This window comes from Ctenopharyngodon idella, chromosome 21 (genome assembly GCF_019924925.1).
Source record: "Ctenopharyngodon idella isolate HZGC_01 chromosome 21, HZGC01, whole genome shotgun sequence".
NCBI lineage: Eukaryota > Metazoa > Chordata > Actinopteri > Cypriniformes > Xenocyprididae > Ctenopharyngodon > Ctenopharyngodon idella.
The window spans coordinates 8813650-8834246 of record NC_067240.1 but is presented as its reverse complement, the minus strand read 5'-3'; the positions used below and the strand labels follow the sequence as shown (position 1 = coordinate 8834246).

Genomic DNA, 20597 nt, shown 5'->3' with positions numbered 1-20597 from the left:
AGTTCTAACCGAATCCTCATCCACAGCGCAATGGGTTGTGGGCAATATTAGCCGTTAAGAGTGTGCACGGATCTGCACTTCGTATTCTAACTGGAAAAAGTAGACCATCTGGGTATCTTTGGAATACTCATTTCAACATACTACGATTTGGGACACAATAATTCTATTTTTGAATACTATTTAGGATGGATAGTATGCGAATTGGGACACAGCAAATGGAAAAGTAGCGCAGTGGAATGGAAAAACTCATTCTGTGTGAACCGGCCCTAACTTTTGTTTGTTAAATTTTGTAACTACCAACTCATGAGAGTCATTTGATTATAAATCAGAGTAGTGTGTTCATGCTGGGTGTTTCACTGAAAAGAACTGACTCACACCAAGAGTTATTTGTTCGCATTGTAGGTTGTTTTTTTTTTGCATGCAGCTCATGAGGACAACTCAATAGTAAGACGTGTCTTGCTATTATTTCACAAAACAGGGCCTCACATTCACAACTATACTGTAAATGTGAAAATAATTCTGGTCCATTATTTCTAATATCTTTCTTACAAATAGTTTCAAATGTAAGAGGTGTTATGTGAAATATGAAATGTACAAAAGCACAGCAAATATCACAAATATTACAAGAAAGGCAGCCAAAACATGTACAAAGTAAGGTTAGCTGATCAAGTAGCAAACAAATTAGCCCATAAGTGGCTCCTTTGTAAGTGGTGTGCAAGCAAATAAAGTGAATTGATGAGGCTTTTGTTTTGGTCGAGGGGAGTTTTAATGAGGTGAATCACAGGTCTGAATGCAATGAACCGCCAACGTCACAAAATCACCTCTGTCTTACTCCAACCGAGCACACGCACATGCTAAATCAGGGCTTTTCTTGCTCTCTGTGCGGTATGTGTTTGTGCGTGAGAGATGAGTGTTGGACTGAAAATGAGACTGGATGCGAGATTGAAATGTAGGACTGTAAATGCAATTGTTTTGATGCCCCTCTGTGAAATGAGCTCTCAACAAAATGCAATTTGAATCGAACATTTGTTTAGGGGATAAACACACAGCTGTGTTTTTCATTTGTTTATAGTCTCTTGTTCTCGTTTTCTCTCTTTTGTTTTTCTGTCTCCCAGAACGACGGTGTGGCAGAGAACAACGGGGAACAGTCTCTCGAGCGTAGCAATGCCCTGCCAGACATCTCTCTGGTAAGCCCTTCAGTTTGAGGAGAACAGGAGAGATAAAAGAGGGAGAACAGAGAGAAAACGGGCATTGAACACCTTGAAAATTACCAGGGGCAGATTTTGATCAGTGTGATGATGAATTTCATATGAAACTCAGTTATTAAAACATAGGGGTGGGTGGTATGACCAAAATTTTGTATCATAGTCACAGTAGAGTAATTCAAGTGGTCAGAATTATTGGCACCCTTAGTAAATATGATCAAAGAAGGCTGTTAAAATAAATCTGCATGTTTATCCTTTTGATCTTTCATTTTTAAAAGTTCAAAGTTTTTTGAAGTAAAACTGATGAATGTGGGGGGAATCACATTAAGAAATAAATGTTCTTCTCTAATACGCGTTGGCCACAATTAATTGGTTCCTCTAGAAATAAGTAAAATATCTCTGAAGTATATCCCCCTTCATATTTACAGTTTTTAGCACATCATGGTGACTAGGAACATGAAATTATCCAGACTTCCTGTCTATGACGTCCTGTTTGACAATAGTATAAATACGAGGAAAAACAAAGGCCAAATTCCCTCAATCATCCATCACAACAGGTAAAACCAAAGATTATAGTTCTGATGTGCAGCAAAAGATTGTTGAGCTTCACAAAATAGAAAGTGGCTGTAAGAAAATAGCTGAAGCTTTAAAAATTATGAATCCACATAGAAGAAGACGCGTGTCTATATTGTCTTAATAGTTTGAGTGGTCAAAGACTGTTCAAAGATCAAAGCTTAGAGAAATGCAGGAAAGTAGTTGAGTTATGGGGTCAGAATGAGTAAAAAAAAATATTAAACAGCACCTACATCATCACAAGTTGTTTGGGAGGGTTTAATGAAAATCCTCTGCTTTCATCCAAAAACAAACTCCAGCATATTCAGTTATCAGACACTACTAGAACTTCAAAAGGAACTGGTTCTATGGCCAGATGAAACTAAAAAAGTGCTTTTTGGCAGCAAACCCACAAGATGGGTCTGGTGCACACAGGGATAAAAAAGTACCCCATGCCCACGGTTAAATATACTGCTGGATGTTGTGGGCATGTTTTTCTGCCAGAGGTCCCGGACATCTTGTTCAGATACAAGGCATCATGGATTCTATCAAATACCAACAGATAAAATAATACTTGGCAGCATCTGCTAGAAATCTGATAATGGGATAGTTGGATCTTCCAACAGGACAATAATCCAAAACAAACATCAAAATCAACACAAAAATGTGTCACTGAGCACAAAATGAAGCTTCTGCCATGGCCATCCCAGTCCCCTGACCTGAACCCTATAAAAAATAAGTGGGCTGAACTGAAGAGGAGAAGCACCAACTGAATCTGAAGGATTTGGAGAGATACTTAATGGAAGAATGGTCTCAGATCTCTTGTCAGATGTTCTCCAAATTCCTCCAAAAATTCATCAGACATTATATGAGAAAGCTGTTATCTTTGCAAAAGGAGGTTGCAAAAAGTATTGAATAAAAGGGTGGCATTAATTGTGGCCAATTTGTATTATGTTAAACCAACCCCCCCATTTTACTTCAATGAAAGGTTAAATTTTTGTGAAATTTTATGAATAAAAGGTCAAAAGGATTGGCCACAGGCTTCTTTGTTCATATTTACCAAGGGCGGCAATAATTCTGACCAGGACTAAATAAACTAAACTAACTAAACTATGCTTTGAATGCACCAGAATTCTTAATCCTTCAGTCCTAATCTTTATTTTCACGTTAGTCCCTGTTTGTTGTCACTGTGAAGATTAAGCAGTCCTGCATTGATGAGAATATATCTACAGTGCCACAGTATAGCACAATCTCTGCTGGTTGACACATTTTATACTGTCATGCCACCTAGCCCTTTCTCAAACGGTTCCAAAGGCTTGGCTACTCAGACAGCTGATGGTTGTTTGAAAGAAAGAGTGAAAGAGAGAAATAGACGAGTTGATGACACTGTCGCTGATGGCTGCAGTTGTGAGAGAGATGGCTGAGGAAGATTGGGTCCTTCTCAGAGAGTCTTCTGTTAGTAAACTGATGAAGCACCTGCACAGCTCTATCAGGCGCAGACACCAACAAGTCAGAAGCTTGTGAAAGTAACGTTTTCCGAAGAACGTACAGGCCCTGATAAAAACACACGCAGACAACTCACATTTTGGTTTGATTACTTTCTGATGGCACTGACACCTCATTCATCTGGCTTCTGCTCACCCTGTTCAGTCTTAGTTTGTTCATTTCCTTTTTTTTTTTTTTTTTTTTTTTTGTTTTTTGGTTTGCCTCTTGGTCTGAATGAACTGATTGTTCTGAGAGAAATTGTTCTTGTCCTCAAAGCAATGATTTGTGGGTAACTGTCGTATGTTTTATATGTATGTGTGTATGGTGTATGTGAATGTGGTGCATTATAAGTTGCGATGATTGTGTTATTGAATATGGAATGTATTGATCTCCTTTGAAATATAACCTGAAATATGGCATCACTAACGCTCTCCTCTTTCATCCTAGGATGAGGTTCATTCCACCTCAGATTCCCCTCCTTCCTTTAAACCTCCTCCTCCCCAGGGCTTCAGCACCGTCCCAGTCGAAAATCCACACTTAGTAAACGTCCTTCTTCCGGCTCTTCCCAATCAGGCTTGTACTTCACCGCCCCTTCTCGTTCCCATACCAAAGAACCCAAGCACCAAAAAACACCCAAACCTCACACATCTCCTCCTGACACCCTCAAGTTAGACGTCCCAGCGCCTCAGCTCTCAATCGTGAGCCAGCACCCTATCGGACCGTTCCCCCGGGTCCAGTCTCCTAGTAAGGTGAAACCTGCTGTCCAATCCTCGTCTCCGAATCCTCCACCCGCCCCTAATGTACCAGCACCGCCTGGGCCGCCTCCTCTTCCGCCCCCCTGCCCAGATAAGCCAGCCCCTTCATCCCCAGCATCCAATCAGCATTTTGTCATGGTGGAGGTGCACAGGCCCAACGCAGAACCTGATGTGAACGAGGTGCGGCCGCTGCCACAGGCACGAGGTGAGACTGGCCAGATGTGATACATTGTGGGGCAGCTGCGAATATTTAATATATCATTAACCAGCTGTCGATTTCTATTCAGTTTGTTTATTTACACTCACTTAATGGCTAAAAAGTCATTATCCTCAATGTTCAAAAGGGAAAATGTTCATTATAAAAGAACAGTTCAGCCAGATAATAAAATTCAATCATTTACTCACTTTCCTTATGTGTTAGATGGATAAAATAACCAAATATGGGTTTGGAAAAATAAATAAATAATTTATGATTTTTGGGAGAACTACTACAGTTGCAGTCATACATGTAAATACACCTTGCAGAATCTGCTTGTTTTTTATGTTGTGCTGTCCTGAATAAAGGAGCGATCATCCATATGCATGCAGTTGCAGGAGAGGAAACACAATTTCATGCAAATTTCACTGCATTCCAAAGTTCAAGTTTGGTGAAATCTGCGAATTCATATCACGTGAAGACGTAACCAGTTGAAGATTGATTACTGGGGCGGAAGCGGAATTACAAAGAATGCGAACTTTAAAGGGTTAGTTCACCCAAAAATGAAAATTCTGTCATTAATTACTCATCCTCATGTCATTCCACACCTGTAAGGCCTTCGTTCATCTTCAGAACACAAATTAAGATATTTTTTATCAAATCCGAGAGCTCTCTGATCCCTCCATAGACAGCAATTTAATTACTACTTTCAAGGCCCAGAAAGGTATTAAAGACATCGTTAAAATAGTCCATGTGACTACAGTGGTTCAACCTTAGTGTTATGAAGCGACGAGAATACTTTTTGTGCGCAAAAACAAAGCAAAAATAACGACTTTATTCAACAATTTCTTCTCTTCCCTGTCATTCTCCTACGCTGTTTACGTTGTATAGACAGTTCAACACTTCCAGGTTCTACGTCAGAACGCCGGCTCAGTATTGGCCGAAGCTGTTCACATGAGCAGCACGATGCATGCGTGTGATGCTGACGCAGGAGCCGGCCAATAATAAGCCGGCCTTGAAAGTGGTAACTGGCTCTCGGATTTCATCAAAAATATCTTAATTTGTGTTCCGAAGATGAACAAAGGTCTTATGAGTTTGGAACGACATGAGGGTGAGTAATTAATGACAGAATTTTCATTTTTGGGTAAACTAACCCTTTAAGTCTTGTTTTAAAATGTCATATAAAGCACTTTAGTCCAACTGAAATCATATAATGGCTGGAATACACTACACTTTTAAAATTTGAACAGATCACTCTTGCATCTTCCACTTGCTGACTATTTAAATGGAGTTTACAAAGTGGAGTTTACCTAACACAGTAACTTAATGCAGAATCATGTGCTTCGTTGCTAGGCGATGCATGACAAATAATCGCTGCATCCGTAAACTTCCCGACTATATAGTATGCGAAAAACTATGCCAAAATAGTAGTATGTACGAATACAAAATATTCAAAAAACAGTAGGCGAAAAGTCCCCAGATGACCTGCTACTTCCGCCGAGATTCTAAAGTGCACATTCGATAGAGACTTTACTATGAGGCCACGGATTTAAGAATGGAAGTGGAGTGACGCTGGTAGGCCACGTGACAGTAACAACATGGTGGATGTAGTACATCTGAATTTCATTTATACTACCCATATTCATACAGTATTTATATAGAACATACTTTTTTTTTTTACAGTCACGAAGTAAATTCAAATTCAAATGTAGTACCTACTCAGACAGTATGCGATTTCGGAGAATATGTGTTTAAAATAAGCTCAAAATATCAAACATGTTTGATATCCTCCAACTGGATGGAATCACAACCTGTCTGTGCACATCATATGCTACGTAATTTTCTGTGAAATCTGTCAACTCAAATCCAACACGGATCCAAATCGGGCCAAAAAGTGTAGTGTATTCATACTTAAGTCTGGTTTTTGGAGAGCTTAAAGACCTAGATAATGCGATTGTAACTCAACTTCGTCCAGGATGTATAAGTTAATCGGGCCTTGGCACTGGGCACATGCTCCGAAAGACAGAGATGATGCGCATGTATATAATAATCCTTAAAATATTCCATTACTCGTTGTCATGCATTTTTGGACAAACAGATGGAGACTGCAGCTCGACTACACAAAACTCCACTGTAGCTCGATTCTAACTGCATTTAAACCGTCTCTGTCTTCTTGCAGGAGGGACGTTATCCCAGCTCTCAGACAGCGGACAGACCCTCAGCGAGGACAGCGGTGTGGATATTGGTGAATCTGGACGTCTCAGTAAGGATAGCAGCCCACGTCCCGCCCGCACCAGAGTCCCTCGGGATGGGCACGGAGGAGGAGAAACATCTGCCAAACCGGTGAGACCGAGAGAGAGAGAGAGATGGATGTGTGAGAGTTAATGACAGTGACAGAGGGATGGTATTAAAAGTGTGAATAAGAGTGAAAGAGTGTTGACAGAAGAGTGCAGTCACGTAAATCTGTTTCCTCCCCCTCCCTGTGACTGAGTGTGCTTGACTTTTAACAATTAATTTTCACTTTTGTTCTTTTGGTACATACATTTTCTTTAGTTTTTCTGTTCTTTCTTTGTTGACTCGTCCACTTCATCTCATCTCATATCACTGATCCAACAGCTCTCTGAAAAACCAATCTCAGTGTGCTGAGTCAAGACACGTCCGTCTTCCTTTTGGCCGTCCTTTAGCTATATGCTTCTCGGCTGTCTTATACGCATGAGCTGTGTTGTTGTTCTCATAGATTGAAATAATAGTGCTATCTGAGGACATTATGGTTGGGCATAAGCCACTTTCTGTGGCCTTATTTTAGGCTGCCAGACACAAAGCAATGTCTATCATCAAAGCCAAATGTGTCTTTGCTTCCTATCTCTGTTCTCTTTCATTCTCTCTCCCTCTCTTTGATTTGCTACTTTCCTGTCTCTCTTCTCTCTCTCCTTCTCTCTCCCCATCTTTCCCATCCTGTCTCTAATCTGTCTCTAAATCTACCTTGCAGCCGGGTCTGTTGGAACCGACCTCCTCTCTAGTGAGGGTGGCAAAAAGTGCCAGCACTCTGGGCATCGCAATAGAAGGCGGGGCAAACACACGTCAGCCCCTCCCACGCATCGTTACCATACAAGTGAGTGGCCCATATAGTGTTCTATTATATACAGGATTATATTATATGAAATAATATAATGCTTGAGGTCGTTAAGATCACAAGCCCCCTCACCTCTGACAGCAGAAAGAGCTGCAAATGTGTTTTTTTGTTTTTTGAAAGAAATAGCTTGCTTGCAATCACATGACTGATGACGTACGAAATTCAGATGGAGGGCAGGAAGTGAAAAGTATAATAGACGAGATTGAGAAAAGTCCGTACTGTGCTGGTTTAGGATGGTATAAACAGAAAATCACAACATATGTTGGACGTGGTCCTTATGCTATGAAGAGGAGTGATTTTTTTTTTTTTTTTCTACTGAATTTAAGGACTTGCCTACCATCAAGGCAGCAGATATAGAGAATGTGAAGCTGCTGTCATGCCATGTTCAGTTCTAGTCTGGATTGTTTATATCGCGCTGCCTTTCTGCTAGTGAGTTTAGGGCAGTATTTTGATTTTCTGATGCTGAATCGAGCCTTTTCTATGTGTAAAAACACCAAGGGAAGCAGGTTGAGGAGGTGACAGGAAGACGCCGTATATCAAATATTTAAACCCACTCCCTATTACTCAATAAAATAATAACATTGCTGAGTGTTTTTGAAAGTATTGTATTTTGTTTGGTTTAATAATTAACATTACATTTGTGAGTATGACTTTCACTCGGCTTGTGAATGAGCATAACTTGCACGCAGCCACTTCAAAACTTGTACATGAGCTTCTGTGGGTTTGATTTTGGTTGTCATTTGTTGAAATAAATACAAAAAAAAATACAGCGTGTCGGTGTCTGTCCGTTGAATGTGATCCTCCGATTCTCTTCCGTGGCCATATGGGAAAGTGAATATGTACAAAGACAACATTTAAACTACAGTTACATTTACACCCTTCCAACAAAGAAATGGATCGACTTCTGTCAGCTTGTTGAACACATTTTTTTTATTTGGACATTTTCTACCATATGATGGCTGAAGCAGCAACGCGTGACACTGTTTTCACGATAACCAGATCAACATTGTGAACGGAATTCTACAAAACTGAAGTGAGAAACACCAAATGATCATGCAGTGGGATAAAATAGCTTCTCTTCCCTGCAAACGATACCATGTAGAATGTGAATGTCAAAAACAAAAAAAGGTGGTTTCTCAGTTTGATCGATTTGAGCAACCATAAATGATGCGAAATATAGGAATTTTGAGTTTGTGATAGGATTCCTATATAGAAAAATCACTTCCTGCCCTCCAGCTGCATTTCACGCCACAGCAATAACGTCATGTGCAAACAACCTATTGAAGAAATTAATACTTTTATTCAGCAAGGATGCATTAAGTTGATCAAAAGTGACAGTAAAGGCTTTTATAATGTTACAAAAGCTTCCTATTATCAGATGCTGTTCTTTTGAACTTTCTATTCATCAAAGCATCCTGGAAAAAAAAATGTACGCACCTGTTTTCCACATTGATAATAATAATAGTTTCTTGAGCAGCAAATCAGCATATTAAAATGATTTCTGAAGGATCATGTGACACTGATAAGCTGAAAGTTCAGCTTTGCTAACACAGGAATATATTACATTTTACTATATATTCAAATAAAAAATAAAAAAACAGTAATTTGAAATTGTAAAAATAATCACAATATTACTGTTTTTGCTGTATTTTGAATCAAATAAATGCAGCCTTGGTGAGCAAAAGAGACCTATTTTAAAAACATAATTTTTGTTGTTTATTCTTTTTGTTTCACCTTGGATTTATACTGACACCTAGTGACATTGATGCAGAAATGTACGGTGGCATTAAAAATGCACTATCTTTAGTTTATGTGTCCAATAATACAAGGGGTCACTGGGGTGAAGTAAGTAGTGTTCGACTGGTCATGTGATCTCAACATGGTAGCTCCAGATGAGAACGCCCACTGCATGCAAAATAAAATGGCTATTATTAGGCTACTGATAGGTTAAAAATAATGTTCACTCACATATTTTATATTAATTTGTTTAGAAATAAATCTTCTAAAAATGATTGGATGTACTTTTAAGTATTATACTTAACTAATCTCGCACTGTTTGTGCTACACACATGAACGACACTTCAAATTGTGAAGCTTGAGAAGAGATGTTCTATTACTTTTCATTTGATTGTCACCTGGATGCTCAAACGTGAGCAAGAATATCTAGGGACCGGAAAATCATAGACTCTTGTTGGTGGGCTTTTCTGAATAGGGTTAGTTAGCAGCCAGCCAGAACAAACCACATAACAACCTTTAAATTTCCCTTAACAACAGGATAGCATCTTAACGAACATCCTAGCGACACGGTAAGCGCCACACATTTTCAATACTGAATCTGAGTATGAATCACAATAGTACCCTGTGGTTCTTCGTATTGGGCGGCTGCCAGGTTTTACAGTTGATTATACAATTTCAAAACCCTCAGGTCTGAAGCCGGTACGGAGCCTGAGACAATGACAGGCACAAAATAAGTCCCAATCATGAGCTCACTGCCGTCAGTCATATAAAGGTCCATAAGAGGCCTGACAGCCTCTGTGAATTAAATAATGAGCACAGAAGCACAGCAGTACATGGTATAGACCTCCAGTTGTAAGCAGGTGTTGGTGTTTGACGCCATTGTGGCAGCAGATTATTCCTGATTCTGTCATTTCTTTTACTAAAAATCTCAAGCACTCTGTTGAACAGGCTTATGGGAATGCGTGCAGTTATGTGTGCAATATGTAGACCGAGTTGATGATATGTAAATGGCTCTCTGTGTTTCTGTGTCCACTCGTGCTGGAGAGGAAATGATGTGCTCTTTAAGGAAGGGGCTTCGGCTGTGAGAGACGAATGTGAAATAACAGTGCCACTGATTACAGTTGATTTAGCAGCAAATCAGCACCTTAATAAAAGATTGAGAGATGAAGAGCATGGGCAGGAGAACAGGAGAGACTGAGCAAAAAATATATATAAGTGAGTTAGAAAGAAAGGAAGTAATTGAAAGCGATCGTGAGACATAGAACGTGTGTCTGGGGAGGAGAGAAATGGATAGGCATGAGTGGGTTTTAATTACCCGGCGGCAGGCGGTTCATCAGCGTCATAATGAAAATCCAACAACAAAAGCGGCTGTGGATTAGATAATGTGGTGCTCTTTTGTTTCGATCAATATCAGGCATTGAATGAAAGAAGACGGGGTGCTGGTGAGATCTAAGTGGGTGACTCTTGCATTTTAGCCTCCATTAGTTTACTACTTCCTGTTGCGTAAGTGATGTCACACTCTGAAGCAGGCTGACTCATGATCAGTAGTTTCAAAGGATTAAAGGGGTAAAATTAGGATTTTAGGTCCTAATGAAATATATTTTTTCTTGCATTACATTCATTTTTTTCGAAAATTCCGCATTTGAATTTTTGTGAATTCTGTTTTTAATGGTTTAAATATATTTTAATAATCAAAAAGAATGTCTGATCAATTGTGTAACGAAAGTGTAATAATTTATTAGAGTTTGAACAGCAGTATTACTCTAAAAAGTGATTAATTACTAGCTACTGATTACATCTTCAACAGTGTAATTAGATTACTGTACTAATTACTCCCTCTAAAAAGTATTGCATTACTTATTACTAATTACTTTCTAAATCCTTTATCAACCTCGACCAGTTAAACAGTACAAGGATAGACATGAAAATGCTCTTTTAATTCTTACAAATAAATAATTAAAAAAGCATAAATTATTCTTGAACTGAAGAAAGTATTTAAAGGGAGAAGGCTACATTAAAAAACATACATTTTAACATTAGATGTTAAATTTTGTTGTTAAATCCATTATTGTTTTATATAGTATATAAAGTATTTAATGCAATTACATCAGAAGTAACTGTAATTAAATTACAGAACAATTAGGAGTAATCCCTTACTTTACTTTTTCAGGGGGAAAGTAAATAAACTACAGTAATTAATTACTAGTAATGCATTACACCCAACACTGTTTAAAAGTAATAATGGTCTATGAAGTGTTTTTTTTTTTGTTTTTTTTTATTCTGTGTTGTCTGTTCTCATTTTTCTGGATTTTGTGGTTAATGATTTAATACAAATGTATTATCAAATACATACATAGTAATCAAATGAACGCATAAAAAACATAAGAATTTCATTATTCTTTTACAATGCAATCAAATGAAATTTGAACAACTTTCATTTTTTTGGCAAACAAAGTGTTGCACAACAGAAGTTAGAGTTTAAAGGGGTCATGAATTGAGAAATAAACGTTTCCTTGAACTTTTGATATATAGGATGTCATCATACTATAAGAATATCCTGTAAGTTTCAGAACTGAAAACTTCCTTGTTAATCCAATAAAAGCTTTTATTGACACCAGGCCCAGCAAACGGCTGAACCTGGAATGTGCCTATAGATAGGTGAAATGCTGCCTCCGCAGAAGAAATCAACACCTACTTCATTGCAACGTTAGCCACGCCCACTGGCGTGATAGTGAGATGACGAGGAGAGAAGAGCGATACAGGACAAGAATAACATTACCTTTCAAATTATCCTAATGCTCGGAATTTGGTTATTAATTTTCAACAATATGCATGTCTCAGTTGAGCATTATTTATTTGTATTCGGTACATTTCACTGTGGATTCTTTGGTAAATCAATCACATTTCGGCACAGGCTTTGCAAACAGACTTTTACAATATGGACTCAACAGTAATGCAACAACATGTCAGTAACTGAGTTAATTCTAATGCCTGATCTGATATGTAATGTTTCATGTGCAGTCAGATGTTCTTTGTCTATGTGTCAGTAAATCAAACCAGTGACTAAACGATCAACTTCAAGTTGTTTCTCTTAGTAGAATGAAAATAATCTGTTATTTATTAAATTATAGTGATCAAAGAACGCTCCCTTTATAATCGCTGGAGCTGTCAATCAAACAGCGTGAATTTATCAGTTACTGAGTTCTGGACTCACACCAAAACTCACGTTTTATTCAACAAATCTTATAGGTTACATCGCGTTTGTACTGTTAGTTATGATGAAAGCATTTGTTAGTGTGCAGAAATTGAGTTGCAATGATGAGATCACTGCTTTCATGCGCTCAACAACATGTCTGTGATCAGCTGTTCATCACTGCAACCTTTCATGCCACGATCTAAATATAATGCCATAGATCTAAATGTATCAACACTTTTCATGATTAGTTAACCTTGAGAGCTGTAATAGTAAAAACGTGCTAAAAGTTTTCGAGAGAGTAATATTTAGCTATTTCATATGCAAAGATGTTAGCCAATCACAGCAGTGGGCGTTTACACTGAAGTCTCACAGCAGACACACCCCTTAAAACAGAGCGTTCAAATCAGAGGGCTAAAATCAGGGTAGAAAAAATGCCTTTTATTTTTTAAATTATGACAATTTTTGATGTAAAAAGCATACTAACATTATAAGTGCACCCCAGGAAACATTATAAAACAATAAAACAACGCAGTTCATGACCCCTTTAAATTAAAACATGGATGAAAATTGTGTGATAGTGTTCCTTAAAGTAATCATGATTTAATAAATTGTATTATTATTAGTGTTTTTAAAATTCTATTATTATTAGTGTTATTAAAAGTACATTATGTAAAATATTAATATATTTCTCTCATAATTCCCTCAAGCCAGAGAGCATTTTATGAGACATGATCAGTATCCCCTTCAGCCTTTTCAGAAATGTTTACTTACTAGATAAACAAGTTAATTTCAGAGTCAAGGAATGTCCCGAATTTCTTTAATGTTTAAAACTGGGTTTTCAGCAAATTATCAATCAGTTCTCCATCTGGGATCACTCCGTAATGAATTGATATAGTATTTTAATTTTCAACTCTGCTGATTACATCCTCCTTTGATTTCTCAGTTGAAATGCACAAACAAATGGCATATTCAGCCTAAATTCAGTTTTTACTTTCTATCCCGAGCTAAATCTAATCTAAATACCAACCACACCAAACTGTGTTTGACTGTAACCGTATTTAGAACTAAATAGACTGACTGACAACCGACTTTAGCTTCTGTAAACGCAGCCAGTCTGTCACATTGTGTTAATCTCTCATTCTGTTTCCCACAGAGAGGTGGTTCGGCTCATAACTGTGGACAGCTAAAGGTGGGTCAGGTAATCCTAGAGGTGAATGGAGTGTCTCTCAGAGGAAAGGAACATCGGGAAGCTGCACGTCTCATCGCGGAGGCCTTTAAAACCAAAGAGAAGGACTACATTGACTTCTTGATCACAGAGTTTAACGTGGCTCTATAGGAGCGTTCGAGTCCCATGATGCTGACTGCGGCGATGGAATAAAAGAGCACTGGGACATATCGTGACATGTCTTGCCATGATTAACCCCCAGAATCCTTTTACATGGTACACTTCAGCTCATCCTCTCCTGTGATGTTTTGAAACCAGTCACTGTTTGAAAGGCCATCCTGTGTGGATCAACCCCATGTTGACCTTTCCAGCAGGAAAATGCCAGGATAGAGCAAAAGTTCAGTCTGTTCTGGCCGGTTTGTTTTAGATGATAGGACCATCTTTTCAGTTGGCTTATTCTTTGAGTTTCTATAATGAAATTTGGTCACCTGACCGCAATATGGCAAGAGACTCTTCATCAAGCTTGGATCTGTGTAGTGTTTTTGATACACGATACCGTCATGTTCTGGTGTGAGAGTCTGTGTGAACGTGTCATGGAAATCATCATTGTTTTTTAAAGTCATAGCTATTTTATAAGAAATATGTGCAAATGGATAAAATGTGTTTAAAATATATATGTAAAGTTTAAGAGGTGGACATAACTACTGATTCTAGTAAATAGTGACTAACCCTATAGAAATTCAAACTAATGTGCTTCTCACTACAGTTTGCTGTGAGCAGAACTGCTGAAACATCTGTCATCTGCCTTTTTTTAACTAGTCAGCTGGTTTCAATGTTTGATTATTGTTTGTGCTGTTTTGCAGGTTTTTTTTTTTTTTTTTTTTTTGCGTCAGGCAGTAATTACTAAACCATGGCAATCAGTCATTAGGACAGAAATGCTGGAGTCCTCAGAGACAGAACTCTGTTCAAATACCTATAGTGAGCTGCCTACGTAGACAGCAATTTAAGACAGCATAGGCACTTCTGAAGTGAAGAGAAGAGCTTGTTTTGGACAAATTTTAATGCAGCAACATGTGCATCAGGGCTCAACAATAAGGAATGCTCACTGTCCCATACCGTTCAAAAATTTGGCATCATAAGTTTTTAATGTGTTTCAAAGAGGTCTCTTATGCTCATTAAGGATGCTTTCAGTTGATCAAAGATAAGAGTAAAAAATGTAATATTGTGAAATACTATTACAATTTAAAATGTAATTTATTCCTGTCATGGCAAAGCTGAATTCAGCATCATTACCCCAGTCTTCAGTGTCACATGATCCTTCTGAAATCATTCTAATATGCCGATTTGCTGCTTAAAGGCACAATATGTAAGATTTTTATTTTAAAATATCCAAAAACCACTTGCACAGTGTTATAAGTACACAGCTTAATGAAATATATATTATCCTAAATGTTTCCAAGAATTTGTAAATTCAGAGAAATTTGCAATTTTAAATAGTGCCCATCCCTGCTTGTCACTTGTCGCCTGTCGATGTCGTAATATCTGCGTTATCCCTGGTTTCCTTGTACTGCATAGTAACCATGGCAACAGACGTTGCTTCTTTCAAACATTATGATCCATGGCAAGCAAACTTTGGGACAAAAGGAGAAATAAATGAGGATCAATATCGGCGTGGTGTTTCCGAAATGGTGAGAGCTTTGCGACAACTTTGACTTGACAGACTCCGCTCTTGCACGTTATTAGACAAGGTAAGCAAATGTAGCCTACATAAGACGAATCAATGTTATATAGCTCAACACGATGAAATGTTAGAATATCATCAGTATGATATTCTGATGTTGATCTAGCTTACTGTTAGTCTCATACAGCCAATAAACTAATACACAGAATAACATTACAACTTTCAACGCACTCAAATGCAGTTTAGTATGATAGTGTAACGTGAGACCAAGTGAAACAGTGCTGCGTTACCTCACAAATTTAATTCGTCAAATAAACTGACCTGAATGAGTAGTATTTCAGCTTTGCGAGTAGTTCGGTATAAAATGTCCTTTAAATCCCCAGATATCAGTGTGGTACTGATATCTGTCTCTCATTAGCAATCGCGACCACGATTCTCGGCCACGCCCTGCTTCATACCACAGTCATGTTAAAAACATGACTGCATTCAGTCATCCATAAACATTATTTCCCCATAAACATTATTAGATCCATCGGAATGACGACAAGTTCCGTGATTCCACGCTCATTCCCTGCGTCATCAATCTACGACTTTGTTAATGTTTTGAAGAGTTTAGCGACCCCTAGCAGCGAAAAAAACATACTGTGCCTTTAAGAAACATTTATTATTGTTATCAATGTTGAAAACAGTTGTGCTGCTTAATATTTTTATTGAAACCATTTTTTTTTTTCAGGATGCTTTGATGAATAGAAAATTCAAAAATGTTTATTGTCGCTTCTGATGTATTTTAGTATTATTTCTTTCAAAAACAAAAATCTTACTGACCCCAAACTTTTGAATAGTATCATTATTTTCCAGTAAAATTGTATTTGAATTTATGGCTGTCTTGGCATTTCCTGTATTATAATTATATTATATAATTATATTAACTGTATAATTTCTAGATATTATTGCCAATTTTTTGTAAAAAAATAATTAGTCTATGATGAAAATGTAATTTTATAATAAATTATATATTTTAATATTTATTTATAATTTTAAATGTATATTAAATATTGCATGTAAACTTTGTATAAAATTAATTATAAAAGTAAATATAAAATTATACACACATTCATATTTAAAAACAAAAATATATATATACATTTTTTGTTTTGGGGCCAGTAAAAACATTAGCAGGGAAAGTAGAAATCAAAACTACTGGCCTGACCTGGACAGCAGAAAAAAAAACTTACTGTTGAGCTCTGATTTATCCTTCATGTAGAAGGCAATTTCAGAATATGAAATATTGGATATTTTAATATTTAAAAAAAAAATATTTCAAAATCGAATTGATTCAGTACTGCTTAAAAATATTAAGCCTAGCAGCATACTAATGCCAAACTATTGAAATCAATTGCAAATCGAGTCTCCTATTCAGTCTGTGCATGCTATTCGAGTTTGTGCCTACATAGATAACTCCAAATCATTTAAAGGGTTAGTGCACCCAAAAACATAGGTAACCAGACAGTTGATGGACCCCATTGACTTCCATAGTATTGAGGGAAAAAATACTATGGAAGTCAATAGTGACCATCAACTGTTTGGTTACACACATTCTTCAAAAAATTAGTGTTCAGCAGAAGAAAGAAACTCATGCAGGTTTGGAACAACTTAAGGGTGAGTAAATGATGACAGAGAACTTTCATTTTTGGGTGAACTATCCATTTAAGTTTCAGCTAGGATGCTTCCTATATAGGCCACAAGACAGCAAGGCAGCTCACTAGGTTTTGGGAAGAGCCTTTGACAACACGCCAGCATTGTGAGGAGTCTCAGAATGAAAAATCCTTTCAGATTTATTTAGATGGAGCAAGAAAATGAGGAGACCCTTTATCCAGTTATGAGAGGCGAAGCAGGAACTTGACATTGCAATCAGAGACAAGCAGCCATTGAAACTAATGAAAAGTTTAGATCTTCCGCGAGGGATCTGATTGATGCATTTAGAAAAAGAAGAGAAAAAAAAGTTCAGACAGGGAAGAGGTGGCGACACAAAGCAACAATGTGTCAGTCATGTTATATAAGAGGGAACGAGTGGGAGAGGAAATTGAGAAATGGTGTTATTGTAATGTGTGTGTGAGTGTCTGGCTTTGAATGCTGAGGCAGTGTGTGAAACAGTTCCACAGAGCCGACGTGTGTGTGTGTGTGTGTGTGTGTGTGTGTGTGTTCTACTTGAATCTTTGAAATATTGACTAGTGCAAGCACAGGACTGCTCATTCCCACCTGCCCACCTTCTCTAATATGACAGCCCACCTAGATCACATGCGCCACCATTTTCAGTCCTCTACTAACCCTCACACAGTGTGTTGCTTGTTAGACTCAGACATTTGAACAGTGTATATATGGTATATCTATATATTTTAAGTAAATTATTTGTAAGAAATGATAATATGATCTTGAAATCTTTTCCTTTGTGTACCAAAGGTGCTCAGAGGAAAGACATGCAGGCAAGTCTGAATGACTACCAATTTAAAAAAGTGTTGCATCTAACAAACCTAATGGATTTGCTGCTCTGATTTTATCTCTTGTTTGTTTGCTTATTGCATATTTGTTTTATCCTCATCTCTTTTACTTCCCACAGTTGGGTATATGTGCACTTGAATAAGTCATCTGAATGCAGTAAAGCATTTATCCAGTGAAATCTTCTTCCTTTAAAAAGTTCTGCACACACCTGTCTGACAGCATTAGGAATGACATGTACTCTTTTGTCAAAGTATTGCTTCAGTGCTCATCCCACGGAGAACGTTCACGGCAAAGTCCTCAATGCACAAAGGTATCAGAATGAAAGGTGGGGGGGGGGGTCTTTGCACCAGCATCTCATCTCACCGATGCAGCTCTTCATATGGAGATCAGCCCTGTGTAGTTTATGTGTGGAGCTGCTGTGTTTTTCATAGGTGGATGGGAACACAGATCAAAGAACAGAGCATGTCTGACCGTACTGACCTTCAGATACGTATAAACATACTCACAAGCAGTGTTGGGGAAAGTTACTTTTAAAAGTAATGCATTACAATATTGCGTTACTCCCTAAAAAGGTAACTAATTGTGCTGCTTAGTTACTTTTTATTCAAAGTACTGCATTACATTACTTTTGCTTTACTTTTTCCTCATCTGGGATAGGCTGTTTGTTTGACAAAAAACAAACAATTTTCTATTTTTGGCAAATGTAAAGGCCCTTTCACACCAAAAGTGAAATGAATAAGCCTCAGGCTGAAGGAAATGCAAATTCGCACCTGTACAGTAGAGGGCGCAGCTCAGACAAACAAGCCTTTCAGCTGTGCTGCCACAGCAGGAGAAGTAAATGAGTAAATGTCTACTAAAACTAGTCTAGAATAAGCATCATGTTCACACAGCACACACAACACCTCTGCACTCCTGATTTTTCTCAACATGGGGACAGAAGAGGTGTCAGTCAATAAATGGGAAAACAAAGTAACTTGCGTTTCTTATTTGAAAAAGTAACTCAGATATTTTGTTGTAAATTTAAAAGTATTGTTACTTTACTAGTTGCTTGAAAAAAGTAATCTGATTACGCAACTCGCGATACTTGTAATGCGTTACTCCCAACACTGCTTCCCAAACAGATTTGCAGACTCAAGATCGCATGTTCAGGATTCAACCTCAACGTCTTAAAAAATTAAATGATGCTTATTTGTTGAATGCCAACTTCAATCAAACTAGCTTTTTTATTTTTTGTTCATTTCAATGAGGTTCACAGTTTTTATAACCTTGTTAAAGGACTAGTTCACTTTAAAATGAAAATTACCCCAAGCTTTACTCACCCTCAAGCCATCCTAGGTGTATACAGCGTCGCGTCAGTTACACTTTCTTCCCAAATTAAATACAGAAGGCGGTCTGGCGAAAGCTAGAAATTTTACTTTATAACTTGTTTAATATGGATATTGTTCTTACACAAATGCATCGCTTCGCTTCAGAAGGCCTTTATTAACCCCTCAGAGCCGTGTGGAGTACTTTTATAATGGATGGATGCACTTTCTTCAGCTTCATACTCGTTGGTCCCGTTCACTGCCATTATAAAGCTTGGACGCGTCAGGATATTAATATATAACTCTGATTGTGTTCATCAGAAAGAAGAAAGTCATATACACCTAGGATGGCTTGAGAATGAGTAAAGCTTGAGGTAATTTTCATTTTAAAGTGAACTAATCCTTTAACAAAAGTACAGTTCAGTGTAATTATCAGTAACTAAGTTTGGAGTAATTGAAATATAATAAAATATTAAAAACTTTGAAATGTTGTCATGCCAACTAACTGAAATAATTGAAATACTAAATTTACTAAAACTTAAACAGAAATTAAAACTAAAAAAAACTAATAAACATGACAAAAGCACATAATAAAATTACTAAAATAAAAATTAAAAATATTAAAATAATTATTTTTTTTTATTAAAAAATTTAAAAAAAAATACACCAGAATTAACTGCTTTGCAGATTTACTCTAAAATTAAACTGTCATGCTAGTTTGGAACAAAATGTTCTTAATAAAATTATATTAACGTGTAACAGGGTTGAAGGTTGAGCTGGAAAATACAGTCAACTCAACATATTTATAAAAATTGAAACAATGTTATTTTGTAATGGCAGGAAAGTCATGTAGTAGCAGGTTTGTGAACAAGATAAACAGCTAAATATTATGGTTTAGACATTAAAATGTGTTAGTAATAATTCAAAAGATTTTACTACAATGAATGTTGATTCAACTGATTGAACATGTTAAAATTATGATTTTTTTTTTTTTTTTTAATTCTTGGATACCTTTAATAAGGTCATGACCTCTGAGGTTGGACAGGCCAAATTGCATTTGGTGAAGGATATAATGGATAAAAAGGGAATACTAAAGTAAAGTGTATTTGTGGAGAGTGCCAAATACAGGTTTAGATGACTTTTCAAAACTACATTTATGACTTCATAAGTGACATGTCTTGGAGTCTTGGCAGTCCCAAGTGAAGAATATATAAAGTTTGAGACCCTTTATCTTGCTGATATCTGCTGGTGTTGTGACTGACAGCATTTGAGAGACATTTCTGCTTGAGCTGTCTATACTTGACCTGCATTCAAAATAATTCCCTCAGAAGCGCTGATGTTTTAACATCGGCACACTATGCTGAAACCTCATTTGCCCAGAATCATGTTTAGTCATTTTATTCATATATTATATTCCTTTCACAGTTGTTTTACCTGAACCCGCTGCCTTTGTTCCTCTGTCAGCCTGCCTCTTGTACAGTTTAAAGAAAAGACTACACAACCGTGGTATTTATACAGAAAGTGTGTTTTATTTTCCAATAAAGATAAAGTGCATAAAAAAAGAAAGAAAAGTAACCCCTTTGTCTTTCCATTCTTCATCTCCCCACAATTTCTGGTGCTTTGTGGCAGGTACAAATCTCATTAACTATAATCAGTGAGATAACATTAAAATTAATAGGCCCTCACTAA

At 37.2% G+C, this 20597-nt stretch overlaps 1 protein-coding gene across 1 annotated transcript in view; it reads left to right on the top strand.

Annotated features, from left to right (window-relative positions):
• whrna (whirlin a) overlaps window positions 1-20483 on the top strand; it is a 114358-nt gene extending 93875 nt beyond the window's left edge. Inside the window, 6 exon segments of the mRNA XM_051878682.1 lie at window positions 1116-1187; window positions 3690-3747; window positions 3750-4202; window positions 6373-6536; window positions 7183-7305; window positions 13413-20483. Coding sequence (XP_051734642.1) covers window positions 1116-1187; window positions 3690-3747; window positions 3750-4202; window positions 6373-6536; window positions 7183-7305; window positions 13413-13595 — 1053 coding nt within the window. The 3' untranslated portion in view covers window positions 13596-20483.
• The last annotated feature ends 114 nt before the right edge of the window (window positions 20484-20597 follow it).